The 14,727-nt window shown below is 39.7% G+C and overlaps 1 protein-coding gene across 22 annotated transcripts in view; it reads left to right on the top strand.

The window, feature by feature from the left end:
• Nucleotides 1-14,727, top strand: part of RANBP17 (RAN binding protein 17) — a 368,523-nt gene that overhangs the window by 84,500 nt on the left and 269,296 nt on the right. For all 22 annotated transcript variants that reach the window (XR_015148584.1, XR_015148583.1, XR_015148579.1 and 19 more), the window contains one exon: nucleotides 3,287-3,392. Coding sequence is in view for 14 of the 22 variants with exons in the window: in XM_086361112.1 (XP_086217238.1) it covers nucleotides 3,287-3,392 (106 nt within the window). In the remaining 8 variants the exon portion in view is untranslated. The remainder of the gene's footprint in view (nucleotides 1-3,286; nucleotides 3,393-14,727) is intronic.

Genomic DNA, 14,727 nt, shown 5'->3' with positions numbered 1-14,727 from the left:
GATCTGATAGATAGAGTGCCTGATAAGCTATGGAATGAGGTTTGTGACATTGTACAGGAGACAGGATTCAAGACCATCCCCATGGAAAAGAAATGCAAAAAAGCAAAATGGCTGTCAGGGGAGGCCTTACAAATAGCTGTGAAAAGAAGAGAAGCGAAAAGCAAAGGAGAAAAGAAAAGGTATAGGCATCTGAATGCAGAGTTCCAAAGAATAGCAAGAAGAGATAAGAAAGCCTTCTTTAGCTATCAATGCAAAGAAATAGAGGAAAACAATAGAACGAGAAAGACTAGAGATCTCTTCAAGAAAATCAGAGATACCAAAGGAACATTTCATGCAAAGATGGGCTCGATAAAGGACAGAAATGGTATGGACCTAACAGAAGCAGAAGATATTAAGAAGAGATGGCAAGAATACACAGAAGAACTGTACAAAAAGATCTTCACGTCCCAGATAATCACAATGGTGTAATCACTGACCTAGAGCCAGACATCCTGGAATGTGAAGTCAAGTGGGCCTTAGAAAGCATCACTACGAACAAAGCTAGTGGAGGTGATAGAATTCCAGTTGAGCTATTTCAAATCCTGAAAGATGATGCTGTGAAAGTGCTGCACTCAATATACCAGGAAATTTGGAAAACTCAGCAGTGGCCTCAGGACTGGAAAAGGTCAGTTTTCATTCCAATCCCAAAGAAAGGCAATGCCAAAGAATGCTCAAACTACCGCACAATTGCACTCATCTCACATGCTAGTAAAGTAATGCTCAAAATTCTCCAAGCCAGGCTTCAGCAATATGTGAATCGTGAACTTCCTGATGTTCAAGCTGGTTTTAGAAAAGGCAGAGGAGCCAGAGATCAAATTGCCAACATCTGCTGGACCATGGAAAAAGCAAGAGAGTTCCAGAAAAACATCTATTTCTGCTTTATTGACTATGCCAAAGCGTTTTTGACTGTGTGGATCACAATAAACTGTGGAAAATTCTGAAAGAGATGGGAATACCAGACCAACTGACCTGCCTCTTGAGAAACCTATATGCAGGTCAGGAAGCAACAGTTAGTACTGGACATGGAACAGCAGACTGGTTCCAGATAGGAAAGGGAGTACGTCAAGGCTGTATATTGTCACCCTGCTTATTTAACTTCTATGCAGAGTACATCATGAGAAACTCTGGACTGGAAGAAGCACAAGCTGGAATCAAGATTGCCGGGAGAAATATCAATAACCTCAGATATGCAGATGACACCACCCTTATGGCACAAAGTGAAGAGGAACTAAAAAGCCTCTTGATAAAGGTGAAAGTGGAGAGTGAAAAAGTTGGCTTAAAGCTCAACGTTCAGAAAACGAAGATCATGGCATCCGGTCCCATCACTTCATGGGAAATAGATGGGGAAACAGTGGAAACAGTGCCAGACTTTATTTTTCTGGGCTCCAAAATCACTGCGGATGGTGACTGCAGCCATGAAATTAAAAGACGTTTTCTCCTTGGAAGGAAAGTTATGACCAACCTGGATAGAATATTCAAAAGCAGAGACATTACTTTGCCAACAAAGGTTCATCTAGTCAAGGCTATGGTTTTTCCTGTGGTCATATATAGATGTGAGAGTTGGACTGTGAAGAAGGCTGTGTGACAAAGAATTGATGCTTTTGAACTGTGGTGTTGGAGAACTCTTGAGAGTCCCTTGGACTGCAAGGAGATCCAACCAGTCCATTTTAAAGGAGATCAGCCCTGGGATTTCTTTGGAAAGAATGATGCTAAAGCTGAAACTCCAGTACTTTGGCCACCTCATGCCAAGAGTTGACTCATTGGAAAAGACTGTGATGCTGGGAGGGATTGGGGGCAAGAGGAGAAGGGGACGACAGAGGATGAGATGGCTGGATGGCATCACTGACTTGATGGACGTGGGTCTGAGTGAACTCCGGGAGTTGGTGACGGACAGGGAGGCCTGGCGTGCTGTCATTCATGGGGTCTCAAAGAGTCGGACACGACTGAGCAACTGATCTAATCTGATCTGATGATGACACAAGATGTAAAGCTGAGTGCTTTTACAATGGAGAGGGAGAATGTTCTAAAGGTAAAAATGAGGAACATCAACCTAACAGCTGGATTTGAGGCCCAAGTTACCAGAGGTGCAAAAAAAATCAGCTGCCACTTGAGAGGGTCCACAGAAGTGAGGTCATCAAAGGAGAGCATTATGTTGTTAATAGGCTTTAATACTGTTCATAAAACACATCTCAACTGCATATTGGTAACTTGTTGTCAGTTTCCTACATGGGCCTTTTTTCTGTTAACTTTTTTTGCCCACTAATTTTACGTTGCTTGAAGCTTGAGTTTGTTTTATAAATTACTTGATCAGGGTAGTGTTCTGTTTTTACATTGCTAATATAAAGGCTGCATACTTAGCCAATTATGATTTCATGGTTTTTTGATAGATTAAGGGGATATGGATACTTATCTTACCAGGTAAGATTTTTTTTTAATTTCTTTTTGAAAAATAATTGATTTGTTGTTAATTGCTCATAAAGATTTCAAAAATCTTGGAGAATTTGAGACATAGATGAGTGACTCTAAAGATGTAATGTGTCTAAATAAGAATTACTCAATAAATACCTTCATTTCTAAAGTCAGTTTTGGCTACCCCAGAGATTTGTGAAAGCTGTAGGTGTTGCCATTTGTGCCACTCTTGTAAAGTTATTTAGTCCTTTGCTGCTACTCCTCATGAACTTAATTTGGTCATTAAACAATGTAATTTGCATAGTAAAAATTTTGAATTTTTAAAATACAAAAGGAGTAGATTTATTACCATCTGTTATCTTCCAAGCCTGGGCAGTATTAAAAATTATGAGACTGGTACTATCATGGCATAGACTGTTCAAAAAAACCACTGGTCATTGGATTATAGTTACACTTACTAACAGCCCTTGATGTTGACTTTACATTTGGTGTTTTGTTATCAAATTTATGTTCATCAAGTCTTCATGGTAGATATTACTTTCTGCATTTTGCAAATGAAAATCCTAAAACTTAAAGAGGTAAGTAGTTTATGTAAAATCACGTCGCATATTGGTAGAGCTGGGATTCATATTTGTTTCAGGTTCTTAAATCTCATTTGAACTCTTCTACTGCCTTGATGAACTTGATGAAAACCAGCTCTTCACTCTGTGTTAGGAGCTAAGTTCACAGTTTATCACTAGTTTGGAAGAAATTTTGCTCATTTTAGAATATTCTGAAAAATAAGCTTTGTTTCTATCTAACCTTTGTTTCTTTCTAAACTCTTCTTTTTATGTATTAGGACGTCTTGCCTGGCTGGTATACTTAGTTGGAACAGTTGTTGGAGGAAGATTAACATATACCAGTACAGACGAACATGATGCTATGGATGGAGAATTATCCTGTCGGTAAGTAGTAGCCATATAATTTACAGAAGTTTCCTAAGTACTTAGAAATTTAGTTATTGAGCTAGTACTATGAGCTCAAGCATTTTGGACTTGGCCTTTTAGGGAACGTATTATTTTCCTTTCTGTTGATGAGAAAACCAGGGCTTAGAGCTTAAGTGATTTGTAGGAGTCATATCAATGATAAATAGTACAGTCAAATACATTCATATGAATAATATGAGTGAGCTGGTTTTCCATATATTGTACTTCATCTTTAATAATATATTTCTTTTAGAATTGATGTACTTGTGTGTTTTTGGCTTGTTGCTGCATGGACTTGTTTCTAGTCACAGAAAAGGGGGTTACTCTTTAGTTGTGGTGGGTGGGTTCTCACGGTGGTGGCCCCTCTTGCCGCAGAGCACAGGCTCTGGGGTGCATACGCTTCAGTCATTGTGGCACGTGGCCAGTTGCAGCTCCTGGCTCTAGAGCACAGGCTCAATAGTTGTGGCACACAGACTTAGTTGGTCTGCAGCATGTAGGATCTTCCTGGATCAGGAATTGAACCTGTGTCTCCTGCATTGGCAAGCAGATTCTTTACCACTGAGCCACAGGGAAGCCCCAATATCTTTCTGTATAACAAAATAATATGTATTTTTCTGAACGCTTTATAAAATAGTTTCAAATAAAAAGTTACATATTAATTTGAAGATAACTACTGTCATTTGGTAAAGATCTTTGAGTCTTTTTAATTGACATTTGAAAGTTATATATACTACATGTGTATTTTTCAACTTTTTTTTAACAAAAATTGTATTATACTTAAATATTGTAAACTAAAATGGGGATACTAGTACTGATAGTTAATAATAACCCAGGAGAAAGGAGTAGTGACCCCACAAGAGACTGACCCATGTTGCTGTGAGTGTCTAGGAGTCTCCAGCAGAGGCGTGGGCTGGCGGTGGCCTGCTATAGGGTCGGGGGTGCTGAGTGCAGGAGTACGTGCACGGGACATTTTGAAGGAGATCGCTGTTATCTTCATTCAGTTCAGTTCAGTTCAGTTGCTTAGTTGTGTTCAACTCTGCGACCCCATGGACTGTAGCGCACCAGGCTTCCCTATCCTTCACCAGCTCCCGGAGCTTGCTCAAACTCATGTCCATCTAGTCGGTGATGCTATCCAACCATCTCATCCTCTGTCGTCCCCTTCTCCTCCTTCCTGCAATCTTTTCCCAGCATCAGGGTCTTGTCCAGTGAGTCAGTTCTTTGCATCAGGTGGCCAAAGCATTGGAGTTTCAGCTTCAGATCAGTCCTTCCAGTGAATGTTCAGGACTGATTTCCTTTAGGATTGACTAGTTTGATCTCCTTGCAGTTCAAGGGACTTCATTACCTCCACCATAGTGTGGTCTCAGGTCAAACAAAAGGGAGGGAACAGAGCCCCACTCATGAAGAGAAATTTGGATTAAAGATTTACTGAGCATGGCCCCGCCCATTAGAACAAGACCCAGTTTCCCCCTCAGTCAGTCTCTCCCATCAGGAAGCTTCCATAAGCCTCTTACCATTATCCATCAGACAGCACACAATCACACGAACCTCTGTCCATAGTTCTTCAGGCACTCTAAAACCACAATCACAGGAAACTAATCAAATTGATCACAAGGACCACAGCCTTGTCTCACTCAGTGAAACTATGAGCCATGCCATATAGGACCACCCAAGACAGACGGGTCATGGTGGAGAGTTCTGATGAAATGTGGTCCATTAGACAAGGGAATGGGAAACCACTTCAGTATTCTTGCCTTGAGAACCCCATGAGGCAAAAAGATATGACACTCACTGAAAGGTAAACTCCCCAGGTTGGTAGGTGCCCAATATGCTACTGGATATTGAGTGGAGAAGTAACTCCAGAAAAAACAAACAGACAGAGCAAAAGTGAAAACAGTGCCCAGTTGTGGGTGTGACTGGTGATGGAAGTAAACTCCGATACTTCGATACAAGAGCAAACTGCATAGGAACCTGGAATGTTAGGTCCTTGAATCAAGGTAAATTGGAAGTGGTCAAACAGGAGACAGCAGGAGTGAACATCGACATTTTAGGAAATCAGTGAACTAAAATGGACTGGAATGGGTGAATTTAATTCAGTTGATCATTGTATCTACTACTATGGGCTAGAATCCCTTAGAAGAAATGGAGTAGCGCTCACAGTCAAGCGAGTCCGAAATGCAGTACTTGGTTGCAATCTCAAAAATGACAGAATGATCTCTGTTCATTTCCAAGTCAAATGATTCAGTATCAGAGTAATCCCAAGTCTATGCCCCAACCAGTAATCCTAAAGAAGCTGAAATTATGGCCTGACCACACCATAGTATGGCTACTTGGGTTCCTGCAGACATGGCTTCATTTTCCACCTTTGCCCCAAATGTTTACTTCTTGCCTGATTGAGGAGGAGGGTCTCAAGGCCTCAGATTGGAGGCCATTGAGCTTTTAACCCTGCCTCACCATGGAGAGAGATGCTGTGAAGTGGTGGGACTTCCCTGGTGGTCCAGTGGTTACCACTCCCTGCTTCCACTGCAGGGGGCACGGTTTCTATCCCTGGTCAAGGAACTAAGATCTCACATGCTATAGGGCCAAAAAAGAAGTGGGGCCCCTGGGCCAAGGGACTCTTAATGTCGTTCAGAGATACTTGTCTCTTGTAGATACAGCCTTAATGTTTTTCTGACATCCTAGTGATAGCAGACCCTGCGCAAAGTGGATATCAGAGTTAATACTGTGAGGAGACAAAATAATGAGAATAGTTTTACCAAAGATAATGAAACACTGCATAATGTCTGCATTTTACCATTGATTTGACTGCACCCTTAGAAAACTGAATGTAACAAAAACCCAGGACATTTTTTGGAAATTGTATGCCCTCTAGCAACTGTGTGAATTTTTATACAAGCACTGTTTAATGAGTTATATAAAATGTTATTTAAAAAAAAGAAGCTGAAATTAAATGGTTCTATGAAAATCTACGAGACCTTCTAGAATTAACAACCAAAGAAAATGTTCTATTCATCATAGAGGACAGAAGTGCAAAAGTAGGAAGTCAAGAGATACCTGGAGTAACAGGCAGATTTGGCCTAAGAGTACTAAATTAAGCAGGGCAAAGTCTAACAAGAGTTTTGCCAAGAGAACGCACTAGTCATAGCAAACACCCTCTTCCAACAACACAAGAGATGACTCTACATATGGACATCACCAGATGGTCAATACTGAAATCAGATTGATTATATTCTTTGTAGCCAAAGATGGAGAAGCTGTATACAGTTAGCAAAAACAAGACCGGGAGCTGACTGTGGCTCAGATCATGAACTCCTTATTGCCAAATTCAGACTTAAATTGAAGAAAGTAGGGAAACTAGACCATTCAGGTATGACCTAAATCAAATCCTTTATGACTGTACAGTGAAAGTGAGAAATAGATTTAAGGGACTAGATCTGATAGAGTGCCTGATGAACTATGGATGGAGATTCGTGACATTGTACAGAAGACAGGGATCAAGACCATCCCCAAGAAAAAGAAATGCAAAAAGGCAAAATGGGTGTCTGAGGAGGCCTTACAAATAGCTGAGAAAAGAAGAGAAGCTAAAGGCAAAGGAGAAAAGGAAAGATACACCCATTTGAATGCCGAGTTGCAAAGAATAGCAAGGAGAGATAAGAAAGCCTTCCTCAGTGATCAGTGCAAAGAAATAGAGGAAAACAACAGAATGGGAAAGACTAGAGATCTCTTCAAGAAAATTAAGAGATACCAAGGGAACATTTCATGCAAAGATGGGCTCAATAAAGGACAGAAACGATATGCACCTAACAGAAGCAGAAGATATTAAGAAGAGGTGGCAAGAATACACAGAACTATACAAAAATGATCTTCATGACCCAGATAACCACAATGGTGTGATCACTCACCTTGAGCCAGATATCCTGGATTGTGAAGTCAAGTGGGCCTTAGGAAGCATCACTAGGAAGAAAGCTAGTGGAGGTAATGGAATTCCAGTTGAGCTATTTCAAATCCTAAAAGATGATGCTGTGAAAGTACTGCACAATATACCAGGAAATCTGGAAAACTCAGCAGTGGCCACAGGACTGGAAAAGGTCAGTTTTCATTCCAATCCCAAAGAAAGCCAATGCCAAAGAATGCTTAAACTACCACACAATTGCACCCATCTCACATGCTAGCAAAGTAATGCTCAAAGATTGAAGGCAGAAGAAGAGGACGAGAGGATGAGATGGTTGGATGGCATCACCGACTCGATGGATGTAAATTTGAGCAGACTCTGGGAGTTGGTGATGGACAGGGAAGCCTGGTGTGCTACGGTCTGTGGGGTAGCAAAGAGTCAGACACTGAACTGAACTGAACTGAGTACTAATGATAGTATCTAATTCATTTTGGGCCATTGGAAGGATTAAATGAGTTAATAATTTTAAAGTGCTTAGGACAGTACATGGGAAATAGTAAGCACTGTATTACCAAAAGAAACTCCAGAACAATTATTTTTTTAAAAATCAAACATTATATTATGAACATTTTACCTGGACGTTAAGTAAAAAATGAAGAAGAAATTGTTAGTTGCTCAATATTCAAGCTATACTGTAATTTAAGTATCTTTGCTTTGGGAATTTTAGGTTGTTTCTCAGTTTTTCCTTATTACAAAGGTGAATATTCTTTTAGCTGTATCTTTATGTAGATCAAGATAATTTTATTGGAGTCATATCCTAAAAGCTGAGTAGCTGGTTGAGTAGTATATATATAGCACTTTAAAGGCTCAGTATACATCACCACAGGGCCTTCTGGAAAAGTACCAGTTTCTCCTCTGAACCCAAAGGCTATGAGAGGTTATGATTTTTTTCTGCAGTTGAACACTAGGTAGTAGGATTATTATCTTTTCCAACTAATGTCTCATTTTTATTTGTATTTCCTTGTTTAGAAGTGGTATCAAACATTTTCCATTCCTTTTCTTGTCATTTCTATTTTTCTTTGTGCTTTTTTATTATATGTAGATTGTATCATTTGGTTTTCTTTTATGATTCTTTCCTAGTTTATTCATAATTATTCAATATATATCAGTATATATCAAAGATTGTAATATTTTGCTATTCATTTTGAATATGTCTTCTGTATATATTTTAATGTCTTAGAAATTTCTTTTTTACTGGCTTTAAAATATTTATATTCCTGGAGAAGGCAGTGGCTACCCACTCCAGTATTCTTACCTAGAGAATCCATGGACAGAGGAGAGAGAGCCTGGTGGGATATAGTCCATCGGATCGCAAAGAGTTGGACACGACTGAGCGACTAAGTACACAAAATATTTATATATTCAAATGTGAATTTTTTTCTTTCATATTTTTAAAACATTAATTCATTAATTTGGCTGTGTCAGGTCTTAGTTGTGGCATAAGGGACTTTGAGTTGCATCATGCGAACTCTTAGTTGTAGCATGTGGGGTCTAAGTTCCCTGACCAGGGATCAAACCCAGACCCTGTATTGGAAGCATGGAATCTTGGCCACTGGGCCACTGAAGAAGTCCCTATCATATAGTTTTAATGCTCATATTTAGGAAGGTTATTCCATGCCTGGATAATAAAAATATTCACCTACATTTTTTCCTGGTTCTTTTACAATTTCAGCTTTTTGTATTTAATTTTTAATATATTCAACATATATTTTATTTTATATGCTATTTTGAATGTTTCCAAGGTATTAACTAGTCAATGTCAACTCCACTCTCTACCAATTTAAAATGCCACTTAAATGTTACTCAGAATTCTTATGTCTTTTTCTAGGTGTTTCATTCTTTTCCACTGACCTTCAGTTCAGTTCAGTTCGGTCGCTCAGTCATGTCCGACTCTTTGTTACCCCATGAATTGCAGCACGCCAGGCCTCCCTGTCTATCACCAACTCCCGGAGTTCACTCAGACTCACGTCCATCTAGTCGGTGATGCCATCCAGCCATCTCATCCTCTGTCATCCCCTTCTCCTCCTGCCCCCAATCCCTCCCAGCATCAGGGTCTTTTCCAATGAGTCAACTCTTGGCATGAGGTGGCCAAAGTACTGGAGTTTCAGCTTTAGCATCATTCCTTCCAAAGAAATCCCAGGTCTGATCTTTAAAATGGACTGGTTGGATCTCCTTGCAGTCCAAGGGACTCTCAAGAGTCTTCTCCAACACCACAATTCAAAAGCATCAATTCTTTGGCACTCAGCTTTCTTCACAGTCCAACTCTCACATCCATACATGACCACTGGAAAAACCATAGCCTTGACTAGATGGACCTTTGTTGGCAAAGTAATGTCTCTGCTTTTGAACATGCTATCTAGGTTGGTCATAACTTTCCTTCCAAGGAGTAAGCAACTTTTAATTTCATGGCTGCAGTCACCATCTGCAGTGATTTTGGAGCCCCAAAAAATAAAGTCACTTTTATGAAACACTGACACTGTTTCCACTGTTTCCCCATCTATTTGCCATGACATGAAGGGACCAGATGCCATGATCTTCGTTTTTTGAATGTTGAGTTTTAAGCCAGCTTTTTCACTCTCCTCTTTCTCCTTCATCAAGAGGCTCTTTAGCTCCTCTTCACTTTCTGCCATAGGGTGGTGTCATCTGCATAGTATATCATTATTACCCTACTGAAGTCTTTAATGTGATATTCTCTCTCATTATTATTTATTATATATTCTTAAGTTTTTAATACCTTTGTTGCCACTTTAAATAGAAATTTCTCATTTCATACCATTTATAACCTTTAAGCTATCTCATTTGAAACTATCTCAATTTGAATCTGAATAGAAAGTAAGTTTTTCCTAAGATTCATTATTTCCAATATGAAACCACTTTAAAATATGAATAGGGACATTCTCAAAATGATTTGTTTAATTTTAAACCAAGTGAATAATTTGCTTCTGTACCATCTTTTAGTGTATACACAACATATTTAGTAAAGTGGGAATTAAGTATAATTTTGGCATAATTATTTTGATTATTTTTTAAAGTTTTCATCATCAAACAGAAAGTTACCTAGTGGTACTATTTCCCTAACTATATATATATAACAGGAAATAAACAAAAGTGGTGTGTATTTGCCAAGTATAAATTTTTAATTTTTTTCTTTAGGCAGCAAACATATTTATTTAGCTTTAAATAAGATTTGTTTTGTGTTTAGTGTATATTCTCTAGAAAACAAAGCCTTAGGTGAAGTTTTATCAGCTAATGTTTTGGGGGGAATGGGGAAAAGGCTACATTTTCAGGGAAGAAAGAAGGAAGGAAAAGTGAGTGAGAAAATGAGAGAAAACAAATAGAATTAATACTCATTTTTCACAGATTCCATTTTTGCAGATTTGTGTATTTGCTAAAATTTGTTTGTTAACCACCAATCAATACTCATGGCAGTGACTGCAGCCATGAAATTAAAAGGCGCTTGCTCATTGGAAGGAAGGCTATGACAAACCTGGACAGTGTATTAAAAAGCTGAGACGTCAGTTTGCTGACAAAGATCCATATAGTCAAAGCTGTGGTTTTTCTAGTAGTCATGTATGGATATGAGAGTTGGACCATAAAGAAAGATGAGCACCGAAAAATTGGTGCTTTCGAATGTGGTGCTGGAGAAGACTCTTGAGAGTCCCTTGGACAGCAAGAACATCAAACCAGTCCATCCTAAAGGAAATCAACTCTGGATGTTCATTGAGAGGACTCCAGTACTTTGGCCAACTGATGCAAAGAGCCAACTCTTCTCACTGGAAAAGACCCTGATGCTGGTAATAGCTTACAGTAAATGGTGTCAGATTTGTAATCTCCAAAGAAGAAGATTTAGCTTTGGGACCAGGGACCAGGCTTGGTCACTCAAGAGCTTTCGTGTAGCAGAGTTTTATTAAAGTATGAAAGGGACAGTGGAAACTTCTGACATAGACATCAGAGGGGGGACGTGGACTAGCCCCCTTGCTAGTCTAAGCAAGGGAGCTATATACTTTTTCAATTGGTTATTACAGTAAACCAAAAGAATGTCTCAAGGTTGTAAAGGTCTTATCAGACCCATTCCCACAATATACATTTTAAGATAATATAAGTAGTCAGAAGGTTCCCAAGAAGGAGAATCGTGTCCTCAAGCAAGATACATTGTTGTTATATAATCCTTAGTACAGAGTTTACTAAATTGGAAGTGGTCAGACAAGAGATAGCAAGAGTGAACGTTGACATTCTAGGAATCAGCAAACTAAAATGGACTGGAATGGGTGAATTTAACACAGATGACCATTATATCTACTACTACGGGCAGGAATCCCTCAGAAGAAATGGAGTAGCCATCATGGTCAACAAAAGAGTTCGAAATGCAGTACTTGGATGCAGTCTCAAAAAGGACAGAATGATCTCTGTTCGTTTCCAAGGCAAACCATTCAATATCACAGTAATCCCAGTCTATGCCCGCAACCAGTAACGCTGAAGAAGCTGAAGTTGAACGGTTCTATGAAGACCTACAAGACCTTTTAGAACTAACACCCAAAAAAGATGTCCTTTTCATTATAGGGGCCTGGAATGCAAAAGTAGGAAGTCAAGAAACACCTGGAGTAACAGGCAAATTTGGCCTTGGAATATGGAATGAAGCAGGGCAAAGACTAATAGAGTTTTGCCAAGAAAATGCACTGGTCATAGCAAACACCCTCTTCCAACAACACAAGAGAAGACTCTACACATGGACATCACCAGATGGTCAACACTGAAATCAAACTGATTATATTCTTTGCAGCCAAAGATGGAGAAGTTCTATACAGTCAACAAAAACAAGACCAGGAGCTGACTGGCTCAGATCATGAACTCCTTATTGCCAAATTCAGACTTAAATTGAAGAAAGTAGGGAAAACCACTAGACCGTTGAGGTATGACCTAAATCAAATCCCTTATGATTATACAGTGGAAGTGAGATTTAAGGGACTAGATCTGATAGATAGAGTACCTGATGAACTATGGACTGAGGTTCGTGACATTGTACAGGAGACAGGGATCAAGACCATCCCCAAGAAAAAGAAATGCAAAAAAGCAAAATGGCTGTCAGGGGAGGCCTTACAAATAGCTGTGAAAAGAAGAGAAGTGAAAAGCAAAGGAGAAAAGGAAAGATATAAGCATCTGAATGCAGAGTTCCAAAGAATAGCAAGAAGAGATAAGAAGGCCTTCCTCAGAGATCAATGCAAAGAAAGAGAGGAAAACAACAGAATGGGAAAGACTAGAGATCTCTTCAAGAAAATTAGAGATACCAAGGGACCATTTCATGCAAAGATGGGCTCGATAAAGGACAGAAATGGTATGGACCTAACAGAAGCAGAAGATATCAAGAAGAGGTGGCAAGAATACACAGAAGAAGTCTACAAAAAAGATCTTCACGACCCAGATAATCACAATGGTGTGATCACTGACCTAGAGCCAGACATCCTGGAATGTGAAGTCAAGTGGGCCTTAGAAAGCACAGGGTAAACTGTATGGTGACAGATGGTAACTAGAGTTATTGTGGTGATCACTTTTTAATGTATATAACCATTAAATTATAACATTGTGCATCTGAAACTTATATAGTGTATACCAATTATACTACAATAAAAATTTAAACCATCTGAAAGAAAAAAAAAAAAAAGCATCACTACGAACAAAGCTAGTGGAGGTGATGGAATTCCAGTTGAGCTATTTCAAATCCTGAAAGATGATGCTGTGAAAGTGCTGCACTCAATATGCCAGCAAATTTGGAAAACTCAGCAGTGGCCACAGGACTGGAAAAGGTCAGTTTTCATTCCAATCCCAAAGAAAGGCAATGCCAAAGAATGCTCAAACTACCGCACAATTGCACTCATCTCACATGCTAGCAAAGTAATGCTCAAAATTCTCCAAGCCAGGCTTCAGCAATATGTGAACCGTGAACTTCCTGATGTTCAAGCTGGTTTTAGAAAAGGCAGAGGAACCATAGACCAAATTGCCAACATCCGCTGGATCATGGAAAAAGCAAGAGAGTTCCAGATAAACATCTATTTCTGCTTTATTGACTGTGCCAAAGGCTTTGACTGTGTGGATCACAATAAACTGTGGAAAATTCTGAAAGAGATGGGAATACCAGACCACCTGACCTTCCTCTTGAGAAACTTTTATGCAGGTCAGGAAGCAACAGTTAGAACTGGACATGGAACAACAGACTGGTTCTAAATAGGAAAAGGAGTACGTCAAGGCTGTATATTGTCACCCTGCTTATTTAACTTATATGCAGAGTACATCATGAGAAACGCTGGCCTGGAAGAAGCACAAGCTGGCATCAAGATTGCTGGAAGAAATATCAGTAACCTCATATATGCAGATGACACCACCCTTATGGCACAAAGTGAAGAGGAACTATAAAAAGCTTCTTGATGAAGGTGAAAGAGGAGAGTGAAAAAGTTGGCTTAAAACTCAACATTCAGAAAACGAAGATCATGGCATCTGGTCCCATCACTTCATGGGAAATAGATGGGGAAACAGTGGAAACAGTGTTAGAGTTTATTTTCTGGTGCTCCAAAATCACTGCAGATGGTGATTGCAGCCATGAAATTAAAAGACGCTTTCTCCTTGGAAGGAAAGTTATGACCAACCTAGATAGCATCTTCAAAAGCAGAGATATTACTTGGACAACAAAGGTCCGTCTAGTCAAAGCTATGGTTTTTCCAATGGTCATATAGGGATGTGAGAGTTGGACTGTGAAGAAAGCTGAGCACTGAAGAATTGATGCTTTTGAACTGTGGTGTTGGAGAACTCTTGAGAGTCCCTTGGACTGCAAGGAGATCCAACCAGTCCATTCTAAAGGAAATCAGTCCTGGGTGTTCTTTGGAAGGACTGATGCTAAAGCTGAAACTCCAGTACTTTGGCCACCTCATGCGAAGAGTTTACTCATTGGAAAAGACTCTGATGCTGGGAGGGATTGGGGGCAGGAGGAGAAGGGGACGACAACAGAGGATGAGATGGCTGGATGGTATCACTGACTCGATGGACGTGAGTCTGAGTGAACTCCGGGAGTTGGTGATGCACAGGGAGGCCTGGCGTGCTGCGATTCATGGGGTTGCAAAGAGTTGGACACGACTGAGTGACTGAACTGAACTGAACTGAACAGAGTTTAAGCTGAGTTGTTTTTGTTATGTAATCATTAGCTCTGGGCATAAAGAAAAAAATGTTTTATGTGACTAAGACTAAGGAATGTAGGAAAAAAATGTTTGTCCTTTCCTTCTCCTTGAGAATTCCCAACCCCTTATCTCCTCCTTGATAGCCCCAGACCCCTTTCTCCTCCTTGGGGATTCTGGACTTCTTATCAACCTGCCTAGGAAT

This window comes from Bos grunniens, chromosome 20 (genome assembly GCF_055505025.1).
Source record: "Bos grunniens cultivar Pamir isolate PY7600 chromosome 20, Bosgru_T2T1.0, whole genome shotgun sequence".
Lineage (NCBI taxonomy): Eukaryota > Metazoa > Chordata > Mammalia > Artiodactyla > Bovidae > Bos > Bos grunniens.
The sequence above is the reverse complement of the archived record's forward strand: the minus strand, read 5'-3'. Positions and strand labels throughout refer to the sequence as shown.